Source organism: Hemitrygon akajei, chromosome 22 (genome assembly GCF_048418815.1).
Source record: "Hemitrygon akajei chromosome 22, sHemAka1.3, whole genome shotgun sequence".
In the NCBI taxonomy this organism is placed as follows: domain Eukaryota; kingdom Metazoa; phylum Chordata; class Chondrichthyes; order Myliobatiformes; family Dasyatidae; genus Hemitrygon; species Hemitrygon akajei.
In genome coordinates this window covers 16478061-16491255 of record NC_133145.1, presented here as the reverse complement: position 1 = coordinate 16491255, position 13195 = coordinate 16478061, and the positions used below count along the sequence as shown (strand labels likewise).

Sequence of the window (13195 nt, the reverse complement as noted above, 5' to 3'; positions counted from 1 at the left end):
AAACTGCAAGGGTAAAAGGACCCTGATGGCAGTTATATACAGGCTTCCAAACAGCAGATGGGATGTGGTCCACAGATTACAACAGAAGATAGAAAAGGCATGTCAAAAGGGCAATGTTATGATAGTCATGCGAGATTTCAACATGCACATTACTTGGGAAAATCAGGTTGGAAATGGATTTTGAATGCCTATGAGATGACTTTTTAAAGCAGTTTGTTATTAAGCCTACTAGAGGATCAGCTATACTGGACAGGGTGCTATGTAATGAACCGGAGATGATTAGGGAGCTTAAGGTAGAGAACCCTTAGGAGGCAGTGATCACAATATGATTGAGTTCAACTTGAAATCTGATAGAGAGAAAGTTATGTCTGACGTAACAGTGTTTCAGTGAAGTAAATGAAATTACAGTGATATGAAAGAGGAGTTGGCTAAAGTAACTTGGAAGGAGATGTTGGCAGGGATGACAGCAGAGCAGCAATGGTGTGTGTTTCTAGGAAAAATCAGGAAGGTACTGTGCTCATTTCTGGTCGCCTCACTACAGAAAGCATGTGGAAGCCATAGAAAGGTTGCAGAGGAGATTTACAAGGATGTTGCCTGGATTAGAGAGCATACCTTATGAGAATAGGTTGAGTGAACTCGGCCTTTTCTCCTTGAAGCGACGGAGGATGAGAGGTGACCTGATAGAGGTGTATAAGATGATGACAGTGTGGATAGTCAGAGGCTTTTTCCCACGGCTAAAATGGTTACCACAAGAGGACGCAGATTTAAGATGCTGAGGAGTAGGTACAGAGGAGATGTCGGGGGTAAGTTTTTTTACTCAGAGAGTGGTGAGTGCGTGGAATGGGCTGCCGGTAATGGTGGTGGAGGTGGATAAGATAAGGTCTTTTAAGAGACTTTTGGATAGGTACATGGAGCTAAGAAAATAGAGGGCTATGGGTAAGCCTAGGTTGGGACATGTTCGGCACAACTTCGTGAGCCGAAGGGCCTGTATTGTGCTGTAGGTTTTCCATGTTTCTATGTATAGGGTTGATGTATTCCAAAGACAAAGAAATACTCAAATGGCAAAATCATACATCATGGCTAACATCATGTCAAAGCTAATGCAAAAAGCTAATGCAAAAGCAAAAGAGAGGGCATACAACAACGCAAAAATTAGAGGGAAGACAGAGGATTTGGAAGCTTTTAAAGCCCTACAGAGAGCAACTAAAAGAATCTTTAGGCTAAAGATGGAATATCAAAGCAAGCTAGCAATATCAAAGTGGACAGTAAAAGCTTCTGCAAGTATGTAAAAAAAAGAGATGAGAGTGGATATAGGACTGTTAGAAAATTAGGCCAGAGAAATAATAATGGGGGACAAGGAGATGGTAGATAAACTAAATAATTATTTGGATCAGTCTTCACTGTGGAAGATACTAGCAGTGTGCCAGATGTTGGAGGGTGTGAGGGAAGAGAAGTAAATGTAGTTTCTTTTACAAGGGAGGTGTTCAAAAAGCTGAAAGACCTAAAGGTACATAAGTCACCCGGACCAGATGAACTGCACCTTAGGGTTCTGAAAGAGGTCGCATTAGAGATTGCGGTGGCATTAGTAATGATAGAACATAGAATAGTACAGCACAGTACAGGCCCTTCAGCCCATAATGTTGTGCTGACCCTTAAACCCTGCCTCCCATATAACCCCCCCCCCCCCACCTTAAATTCCTCCAGATCCTTCAAAAATTATTGGACTCTGGCATGGTGCCAAAGGACTGGAAAATTATAAATGTCACTCTGCTCTTTGAGAAAGGAGGAAGGCAGCAGAAAGGAAATTATAGACCAGTTAGCCTGCCTTCAAAGGAAGGCATTGGAGTCAATTGTCAAAGATGAGGTTATGGAGTACTTGGTGACACAGTACAAGATAGGACAAAGTTAGCATGTTTCCTTAAGGGAAAATCTTGCCTGATGAACCTGCTTGAATTCTTTGAGGAGATTACATGTAGGATAAATAAAGGAGATGCTGTGGATGTTGTATATTTGGACTTTGAAAAGGTGCCACACATGAGGCTGTTTACCAAGTTAAGAGCCCATGGTATTACAGGAAAATTAATACAATGGTTAGAGCATTGGCTGATTGGTAGGAGGCAGCAAGTGGGAATAAAAGAATCCTTTTCTAGTTGGCTACCAATGACTAGCATTGTTCCGTAGGGGTCGGTGTTGGGATTGCTTCTTTTTATGCTGCATATCAATGATTTAGATATTGGAATAGTTGGCCTTATTGCCAAGTTTGCAGATGATACAAAGATTGGTAAGGAATAGGCAATGTTGAGGAAACAGGTAGGCTGCAGAAAGACTTAGACAGATTAGGAACATGGGCAAAAGAGTGGCAAATGAAATACAATGTTGGAAAAATGCATGGTCATGCACTTTGATGGTAGAAATAAATGTGCAGATTATTTTCTAAACAGGGAGAAAATCCAATAATCTGAGATGCAAAGGGACTTGGGAGTCCTTGTGCAGAACACCCTAAAGGTTAACTTGCAGGTAGAGTCAGTGGTGAGGAAGGCAAATGCAATGTTAGCCTTCATTTCAAGATATCTAGAATACAAGAGCAGAGATGTGATATTGAGGCTTTATAAGGCACTGGTGAGACCTCACCTTGAGTATTGTGATCAGTTTCAGGCTCCTCATCTGAGCTGGCATTGGAGAGGGTTCAGAGGAGGTTCACAAGGATGATTCTGGGAATGAAAGGGCGATCATACAAGGAACATTTGACAGCTCTGGGTCTGAACTCGCTGCAATTTAGAAAGATGCGAGGGGAAAAGATCAGCTATGACTGAATGGTGGAGCAGACTCCATGGGCCAAATGACCTAATTCTGCTCCTATGTCTTATGGTTTTTGTAACTATTCAAGTACATAGAAAGAGAACTACTGGGGAAAATCAGCGTTATTGCCATCCTTTCCTTTCTGGTTTAAGTGTGACTCAGAACTCAAACCAATGTGATTAATTTTACCTGTTCTTTGAAATGTTCAAGAAAACTATTAGTTGCATCAAACAATCTACCAAATATGAAACCAGATGGGTTACACAGCATTAAACCAGGTATCAGACTCAGAAGTGTCTGTCAATCCTGCAAATCCATTGATATTGTTGTACTTGAGCCCAATTCAAAGTGCTTCCCCATACATTACTCAGCTTATAGATGCATGGTCATGTTCATGTTTCTTAGCCAACACCCAAGACTCTTCCATCATCATCTCCATGGAGCATTTTTGTTCAATCTATCATCTCTGCCTCTTGTTTTTACCCACCCCCCTCAGTCTTTCTATGCCTCTATGCCTCTTGATCTTACCTCTATCAAGTCACCCCTCCATCTTCTACATTCCAGGGAATAAAGTCTTAGTCATGATGAAATGATGGAGCAGACACAATAGGCCAAATGGCCTAATTCTGCTCCTATATTTTATGGTTTTAAAGTCTAAGATCTAGATAACCTCTCTTTGTAACTCAGGCTCCCAAGTCCAGGCAACATCCTAGTAAACATTCTCTGTATTCTTTCTAGTTTAATAACATCTTTCCTACAACAGGGTGACCAAAGCTGTACATAATTCTCCAAGTTAATTTCACCAATGTCTTATATAACTGCAACATAAGTTCCTGACTCCTGCAATGAAATAACACATTTCTTAAAGTCTAGCAGCCAAAACTGTACACAGTATTCCAGTCTTGGTCGAATCAATGTTTTTTTGATGTTGTATCATAACCTTCATGCTCTTTTTCTTCAAATCCTGGTTCATGAAGGTTTTCTTCAACACCTTATCTCTCTGAGCTGACACCTTTGAGGATTCTTGGGCATGAACACAGCAGTCCCCCTTTTCTCCTTGAACCCTAACATACATTATGGGCCCAACTGTCACACTTATGAGGATTAGGTTCCATCTGACATTGTTCACTCACATCATTGTGGATTAAAATATCCTGTGCCTTCAATTACCCTCTTCACAATCAATATAACCAAGTGACCTACAAACTTATTAAATTAATGTCCAGACTATTATGTGATATATACCAAACTCCCAGCACCAATCCCATAGGATACCATTCATTAGAAGCTTCTCTACCATCATTTTGTCCCATTTTATTAAGCTAATTTTCCCCATTTGTTCCAGACTTCATGTAGATAGATCGTGTTAGGTTCAGTTCAGGTAGTCAGAGTTGAGACAGGATGGTCATCATATAATAAAATCTAAGGAATTTGTTTGGGTAAATAATATGTTTCTGGTGGCATTTGCCTTCTTCCAAGTGTCTTTGTAGTTTAATTCAATTAGTATAGATTTTTTTACAGTAGAGTTTTTATTTTTTATTATTATTTCTGGAAGCACACCAGCAAGGACAGCAGTTATTATCCATCCCATTCTGGTCTTGAGAAGGTGATGGCAAGTCATGTTCTTGAACTCCTGCAGTTCTCTTGGTGGAGGTATTTGGTCAGTTCTATTAAGCAAGAAGTTCCACAATGAACTCCAGTAAAGTGGGCAAATATAACTATCCTTTCATAAAATCATGTTGCCTTTACCTGATTATCTTGAGTTTTCTGATTGCTCTGTGATGTAACTCTTTTAATTACATCCCAATAACAAATGTTACGCCAAGAGGCCAGAGAGTCTTCTGCTTTCTATTTCCTTCCTTTTTTTTTTGAATTATCAAGTTATAGTTCCAATTTAAGGGAATCTCCCTAAATCAAGGGAACATTGGAAAAGTAAAATCACTGCATCCACATCTCAGATCCCAGGATGAAGTCCATCAGGATCCAAGGATTCAGCCAGCCACAGCTCCATCAATTTCTTCTGTACCTCTTCCTTGATGACAGCAATTCTCCCAAGTTGCCTTCACCCTTCCAGTTACCTGATTTGTAGCTATTTCAGGAAAGGATACTTGAATTTTCTATAATGAAAATAAGAGGCATAATGGCTATTTAATTCACTAGCCCTATCCCTATTTTCCCTGAATGTTCCCAGACCCACTTTTTATCTTCTAACACTCACCTTGTATACTTTTTTTTTCTCCTCAATTTTAAGTACCTGTAGAAAGTCTTGCTATCTATTTTGACATTTACAGCTTGGGTTCCCTAGTAATTTAATTTTTATTAATTTTTTCATCATTCTTTGCCAGTTTATATGTTCTGTCCAATCATCGGAACAATTGATTGCCATTCTTCAATTATATTATTTTTATTTAAGTCTGATACTATCTTTGACTTTATTAGATAACTACAGATTTGGACACGGTGGGCCAGAAAACCTGTATTTATACCAAATAACCCTGGACAAGCACAAAAATTAGGAATATGGTCCTCTAAATTTTGCATTAAAAACTCAAGTAGAAGTAGATTATTTGCAAAGTTTATAGAGACCTGATTTTGTTAATCAGAAGGCTTTGTTCAAGTCACAATAGTTGGAAGTCTAAGACTGCAGAACATCAACAGGTTGTGGACCTAACATTGCAATATGCAATTACCAGTTTCCTCAAACACATTATCCAACTTTACTGGGTTAATGGCAACCCTAGTCAATGTTTCTGGCTTTGATCCCCACAACACACAAAGCCCAGTGCTGCAGAAAAGCTACTCTGATGAAAGTAGTTGAGAGGACAACAAGACTGAAGGGTATAAAGAGAAGATGTCTTGAGTGAATGAGATTGGTGACTGTGAACTATTCACAAGTAGGGCTTAAACAGAGGTCTAATTTTTTTTTTCAGATTTCCAGCCATTGCACAGGCCTATATACACTTTGTTGGCCACTTTGATAAATATAGGAGTGTACCTAATAATGTGGCCACAGGAGTGGGAACTTTTGCTACTATGGCCCATCCACTTCAAGGTTCAATGTGGTGTGCATTCAGAGATGCTCTTTTGCACACTATTGTTGTAACGTGTAGTTATTTGAGTTACTGTTGCCTTCCTGTCAGCTTGAACCAGTCTGGCCATTCTCCTCTCACATTAACAGGCACTTTTTCCCACAGAACTGCCATTCACTGGATGTCTTTTTTTTTATATGTTTTTTGCATCATTCTCTGTAAACTCTGGAGGCTGTTGTATGTGCAAATCCCAGGAGATCAGCAGTTTCTGAGATACTCAAACCAGCCCATCCAGCACCAACATACATTCCACAGTCAAAGTCACTTAGATCACATTTCTTCCACATTCTGATGTTTGGCCTGAATAACAACTGAACCTCTTGACCATGTCTGCATGTTTTTATGGATTGGATAGCTGCCACATGATTGGCTGATTAGATAGATGCATTAATGAGCAGGTATACAGGTAATAAAGTGGCCACTGAGAGTATGTAAACATAACAAATCCCACAACAGTAGGAGGAGGTCAGGTCTGCGAAGAATCCTGGACAATATTTATCCTCCAATCACTCATGCTAAACAGATTATCCAATCATTATTGTGTGTGGGATTTTATTCTGTACTAACAGTTGCTGAATTTCTTACATTAAAATAGTGACAACATTTGAAAATACTTCACTTGGGAAGTCCTGAGGTCATGGGAGATACAATTTAAGTTCTTCTTTCTTTCTCTTAACAGCCATGATGAAGCTCCTCTGATCAAATGGATGTGAAGCTGATTAATGTGTGCTCTCTGTCACTCCACACTCTGCCTTTGACACTTACATACCATGACTGACATATGAGCAAGAGCTAATGAGTAAGTCTAGCATCAGGAGCAACCTTGCCTGTCCTCCATCGACAATATCAACTCTGAATCACAATGACATTTTTAACAGATTGAGATCTGTGCTTTAAAGAACTTGTTCTTTTGTGGCAAGTTTTACCATTCTTCATTCCATTCAGTAATTCTTGTTACCTTCTCAGAGAGCCTAATTAATTCTGATTCTGCTTCTTCCATATCTTCTCTGTTTTTCCCTACAGTGGCTATATTTCAATGAGATGTGGTAAAAACAGTGAAAAAAAAGATATTACATAGTTATTCTAACTGATTGGTTGATATTTCCACAAAATACTCAGAAATGTTAAAATCTGGGAATTGCTGAAGCAGAAAAGATAGTCATGACTTGTACTGATGTTCCAAAAGTAGTTTACAGCCAATGAAACACTTCATTTTGTAGAAAGCATGACAACCCTTTAACAGCAATGCAATATTAATGGTCAAAGCTAAGTTTTTAGTCATAGTGAAAAAGAGCCGTGTATCAATTTATTCAGCAGCGTACCATAGAAGCATTTTCACTTATCTGAGAGGGTAGGAAGCGCTAAAAATTGGTACTTTTAATTCTGCATCAGCTACTCAATAAAGCATCAGCTTAGATCTTTGTGTCTCAAGCTTCTGGAGTGAAAGTAGAACTTGCAAACTTTTGATTCAGAGATAAGAATGCCAGCAAGAGTCAGAGCTATTCTATTCAGCTAGTTCACCTTCTACTATTCTGGTCCCTACTTAGCTTTAAAACACTACCACAATCATAGTGTGGTTATTAAATAATCAGAGCAATCAATCTCCATTAATTAGTAAACAAGAATCGCAGACATATTGGAAGAAAAATAATAGTTTTTGAAAGCTTTGGGAGAAGCAGACAGTGATTAATTGCATTTTTTTGAATCAGAACAAGCCAGTGATATTCTGAGGTCATGGATAGAACTGAAAGTGCAGCCGATGCTATTTGCAAGACATATAAACAGCTGGTATTCAAGGATACTTGGTTGTCTTCTTTCAATAAAGAGTCATAAACATAAACCAGAGTTAATTTATAAAAGTTTGTGCAAGCTCTACAAAAGAAAAATTAGGAGTCGAAATATGTCCCCAAGGTTAGAAAATGAGTTGAAATAGCAGAACTGCACATGATAGCAAAATTTTCAAATCCCAGAGGATATAGTTAAAATATGAGGAATGCAGGAGTAAAAACAAATCAAGAGGAATCTTTCAACCAAGAGGATAATAGATGTGGATTACATCATCAGGGTCAGAAAGAAATGGACAAGGCTGAGGCACATCAAGAAAGATCTTACAATTATCCCTCAAAGAACAATGAGCAACTGATCTATTTTTAGTCACTTTGGTTGAAGGACAAATGTTGCTGAGGCACTGCAGAAACCTGCTGCTCTTCTTCAACTACTGTTATAGGAACATTGATATTTAATGATTTGCTGAAACTGCTAGACCAAACTTTGTTTTAACATCTCAGCCAAAGTTGGAGCACATGAAATACTGAGATGAACAAAGGTGTTTGGAGAGAGAATGATGAAGCAAATGGGAGCTGAAATGAAAATATTTGAATATTTTTGCGCCATTTAAAATATCTCACATGCATAAACTTGAAGTAAATTGTTACTTTGTTAATTTTTCATACACAGCAGATTCCAATTAATTGGGATACATCGGGACCTGTATATTTTGGCCCATTTAAGCAGTTGCTGCAATTAAGCTTCATGGAAATTAGTTAAGGAGGTCTAAAAAAAGACAAATAATCATTTAACTGAGTAACTGATTAAGTACGGTACTTAGAAATTAGAACACTATCAATACCACTACAGTACTATAAAACTGTATTATTTCCTAATATTTATCGACAGAGGAATTAATCCAGTGTACACTGCCATGTTCTTCTGATTGACTGTAAATGAACAAAATCAATGCAGGCACCTAGTGTAGATATGAATTGTCCTCACACAATCCTTTTGACAATTACATCCTCCAAATCTTCATTTTCACTGTAACATTCAAGATGATTGTCAATACCTCAAATTTTTCATAATTGCTAATTTGTTGAAGTAGTTAAATTGTTTTATTTTCATTCCGAGCCATTTCTGGCATCTCCAAGCCTAAATGCTTGAAAACACAGTGAGCAAAACAATTCTGAATTGTCTTACTGTTTATTTCTCACCAAATATAAGTGACAAAATTCACTGGTTTTTGAACACAAACACAAGCAACTGATGCTATGTAAAACCTGTTCACTCTAAGCATGGTGTGGTGACTAAAAGCAACACAGGTGCACACAACTGACACTAGTTAGAAACTGTTCAGTAAGTCTCCTGCCCCAACTAAGTGGCATAGTGTCCCAAATAAACAAGGGGAATCCCAGCTACTTCCTTGATTAGCTTTTGTTCTTTAAGAGTCGGCCCAAGTAAGCAGCTGCCCCGATTAGCTCAATTAACTGGAATACACTGTATTACATACAACAAGGCATGAACAAAAGTCACTGCATTGGGTCCGGAGATCAGACCTAAAGGTAAAATGGAGTAACATGGAAGCCAGAAGAACTGTGTTATTCTGCTATCAATTAAATGAGATGTTAAGTCATGGCTCCAATCATCTTAGTTGAATAGAAAACAAATTCCCATGCCACTATTTGAACAGTGAGGGAAGGACATCTGCACCGAGTTCATCAAAGAGCTTCTTTTCAGTCTGTGCATAAACTTTGACACAAATGTCCACATCATCCACAAATTTGCCTGCTCCATTATTAATACCATCAGAGTTCAAACTCATCAACACAGATGAATCCCTCTTACCTAAATCAGTATTCCTAGCATCACTCCTGGACTATACTGTGCTATGTTCTATGAATTAAGACAAGTTTCTGGAAGTCTGCTGTCCAACAATTATCGACCTGGTCTCCTACTAGAGAAGAGCAACTACGCATTACAAAAATGCTTCATTATCTACAAAGGCTTTTGTATCCAATCAACAAGTCCTTCTATCTATTTTAGAAGTAGCCTTACTTCACCCAGAGTTAATACATCCTTAGTTTATATTGATGGGAGAGTATAGCAAGTTTAGGACATCAGCACAATGCTGTAGGTATCCTCACTCTGCAGCATCTGCTTTAAGTTTCAGATGAGACATTAAACCAAGACTGCGCCTGCCTAATCAAGTGGGAACAAGATACTCTTATTCAAACAGCCCTGAGGGTTCCACCCTTCCACTATCAATAAAAGAAATCAAGAGATTGAAGTTCCTCCCCTGGTCTAAGGAAATCACATCATGCCATTTTGAAATATATAAAAGTGTAGACTTCCAAATGTTGACATCTATACAGCACTGCTGTAGCAAAATGAAATGTCCAGGTACAGCAGGCTAGAGAAAATAAGGCCATATAATGTTAAACCTTATAATCTATGTTTCCACTGTGCAAACCTCATAGAGAACATCCTACTGCCAGTGACAGAAGAAAAAAAGAATCAACACATTTTCAACTCAAGAACCAGGGATGTCTGAGCTGTTCAGAGACCAATATCTGTTGAGCAACGTACACAAAATGCTGGAGGAACTTAGCAGACTAAGCAGCATCAGACTAAACTGAAAGAATGAACAGCTGATGTTTTGGGTCACAACCTTTCATCAGGATAGAAGGTAGGTGAGGACAAGAGGAACCACATTCCTGGTGTGGCAGCAGAAGGATGGGCTGAGGATAGATGTGAACAAAATGGAAGAGATGCAGGTGAGGGCAGATTCTACTAATCTCCCTCTCGTGGCTCCATCTACCACAAAAATCAGGACTTCCCAGTGCCCAACCAGTTCAATTCTACTTTCCATTCCAACATGTCAGTCTATGGCCTCCTCTACTGCCATGATGAGGTAACACTCAGATTAGAGGAACAATACCTTATATTCTGTCTGGGAAGCCTCCAGTCCGATGGCATGAACATCGATTTCTCAAGCTTCTGGTAATTGTCTCCCTTCCTCTCCTTCACCATTCTGCGTTTCTGTTTCCCTCTCACACCTTCTCTTCTTACCTGCCTATCATCCGGTGCTCCTCCCCCTTCCATTTTTTCCATGGTTTTCTGTCCTCTCCTATCAGATTCCCACTTCTCCAGCCCTTTATTTCTTTGACCAATCAATTTTCCAGCTCTTTACTTCAGTCCCTCCCTCTCTCCTGGTTTCACCTATCACCTACCACCTTCGACTTCTTCTTCCCCTCTCCCATCTATCCAGTCTGACTTCTCCCCTTCCTTTCAATTCTTGATGAAGGATCTCGGCCCGAAACATCAACTGTTCACTCTTTCCCATAGACGATGCTTGGCTTGCTGAGTATTTTGTATTTTGTGTCCAGTATTTTGTGTGTGTTTCAGGCATCTGCAGATTTTCTCATGTTTCCAATATCTGTTGACTTTCCATTTATACTGGCAATTGTTCAAGCTACAAAATATGAAGCTCACCCACAAACAGAGCATTGCATGCACCATTAATAAAGATGTAAATCTACTTTCTCCTAAATTTATATAACTGCCTTGAAAATAAAGGAATGAAGCATATTGAATGTTAAAATGTGACCTTACCAAAGGTGACAAATTGATGTGATATACTCTCCAGGAATACTAGCTCAGTTGCATTACACAAAGAAGTTCTACCACACATGCATCAAAATGTATCCAAAATACATAAAGCTGTAGTGGTGAAAAGGTGACTTGGGAATCCAGCCATGAGACAATCCTCAATGTTACCGTGGATTTCGGATGGCTTAGGTCTAAACAGGCTCTCTCTCTTTCTCTTCATTATAATGGTTCTTATAATAATCTCTATATACTGGGGGATTGTTGAACCTTTCACTAAAACATACATAGATTTAATGCTGACTATAGCTTCTAGATGCTGACTTATGAAAGGTGTCATATATCATACAGAGCAGAGACAGAACTAAATTCCCTTTACATTGTACCACTCAGCCCTTCTGCATGAAATATATTGTGTGTTAATGGATCGTCTTGCAATACATAATACCTTTATGACCCAAAACATTTTTAAAGCAACATCAAATAGCCAAACTGTCACAGAAATGTCGTCAACCCTTCCTCAGCTGGATCCACCTATCACTTGGCAGTTCTCTCCTCACCCCTTCCTCTCACCTGTTTATACTCTCGACCCAAAGCACTGCCTCTCCCTTTCCTGAACCACTGAGTTCTTCCAGCAACCTATTTTTTGCGCAGAGCTGAGATCTTTGGTATCATGTCAGCTCAAGTATCAGATTATTCTGACAGTTTAATCATTTGTGGAAGATAAAAGATAACTTATATTTTAACATAATCCCCAGAGTTTATCTTACACTTAACATACCTGTGCTGGTTCAACATTCCCATTTGTTTTCACGCCATAATGATAGGCAAAGACATCTGCCATGGTTATGCTTTGTGTGGCCTCTGAGACTGGATCTGGGAGAAGCTCTCTGATTTCTTGCTCAGTCCACACACAAAATGCTCCTTCTTTTTTCTCAGTCGAGTTGGCTGAAGCATATGAATCTGCATCTTCAGCACTATAGAAGCCCCCTGACTGTCGAAGGAGAAAGTGTTAGTCATAGATCAAAAACACATAACAGGTTCATCAGCAATACATCAGCAAAATCAGAAAATTATTCTCACATTTTCTAATCCGACAAACCTATTGGTGCATTAGCAGCACTGTTTTTAGATTGACAGGACAAAGGTTAGTATCTTTGGTTCCTGCCAAAATCCATGTATCCTTACCATTAATATCTTTACCTGAATAAGCAGTCTATCCAAACCCAATATGACTGTTCAATCCCATATCATTCCCATTTAAAGACATGCTACTTCCACAGTTGGTAACATTACCTGCACCATCACTGCTTATGCAACTTGCTGCTAGGAATGCATCAAAGGAAAAGATGAACCAGGCCAAGGAAGTTCAGACAACTTCAAGTTCACCAAGTGTGGAAGATGGAGGAGAGCCAAGGCAGGCAAAGCTACAGGTAACAAAATCATGGATAAGCCTTGTGGACTTAGTTTTGATCTCCACAGCCTCAATAGCTTGACTTTTATCTATACCAGTGGTCCCCAACCTCTGGGCCACGGACCGATACTGGTCGTCGCCTCTGATCTGGGCCGACATTTATGTGCCGGGCGGCACCTAATTAATTAGCTTGTTTATTTCGGATTTTTTCTTAAAGATGCGCTGGGTACGCGCCAGCTACCGCTGCACCCCTGCATGTTTTGCGACCCAGAGGTTGAGGACCACTGATCTATACCAGTCATCCATCCGTGATATTGGCCGTGCTTGATCGTTGCTGGGAATGAAGGATGTGCCCAACCTAACTTGAAGGACACATTTTCCTGATCTGCACTTTACAACTTCTACATTCTCTTTGTTCTCACTCTGTGACTGTTGCCATTCACCTGATTGACTAGATAACCTTATCCCCGTGGTCAACCTGGATTTACCTATTTGAGACAGACCCACAACCCAC

General features: G+C 39.4%; 1 protein-coding gene across 2 annotated transcripts in view; it reads right to left on the bottom strand.

Annotated features, from left to right (window-relative positions):
* spata20 (spermatogenesis associated 20) overlaps positions 1 to 13195 on the bottom strand; it is a 467506-nt gene that overhangs the window by 337072 nt on the left and 117239 nt on the right. For both annotated transcript variants that reach the window (XM_073026743.1, XM_073026744.1), the window contains exon 10: positions 12049 to 12261. In XM_073026743.1, the coding sequence (XP_072882844.1) occupies positions 12049 to 12261 (213 nt within the window). The remainder of the gene's footprint in view (positions 1 to 12048; positions 12262 to 13195) is intronic.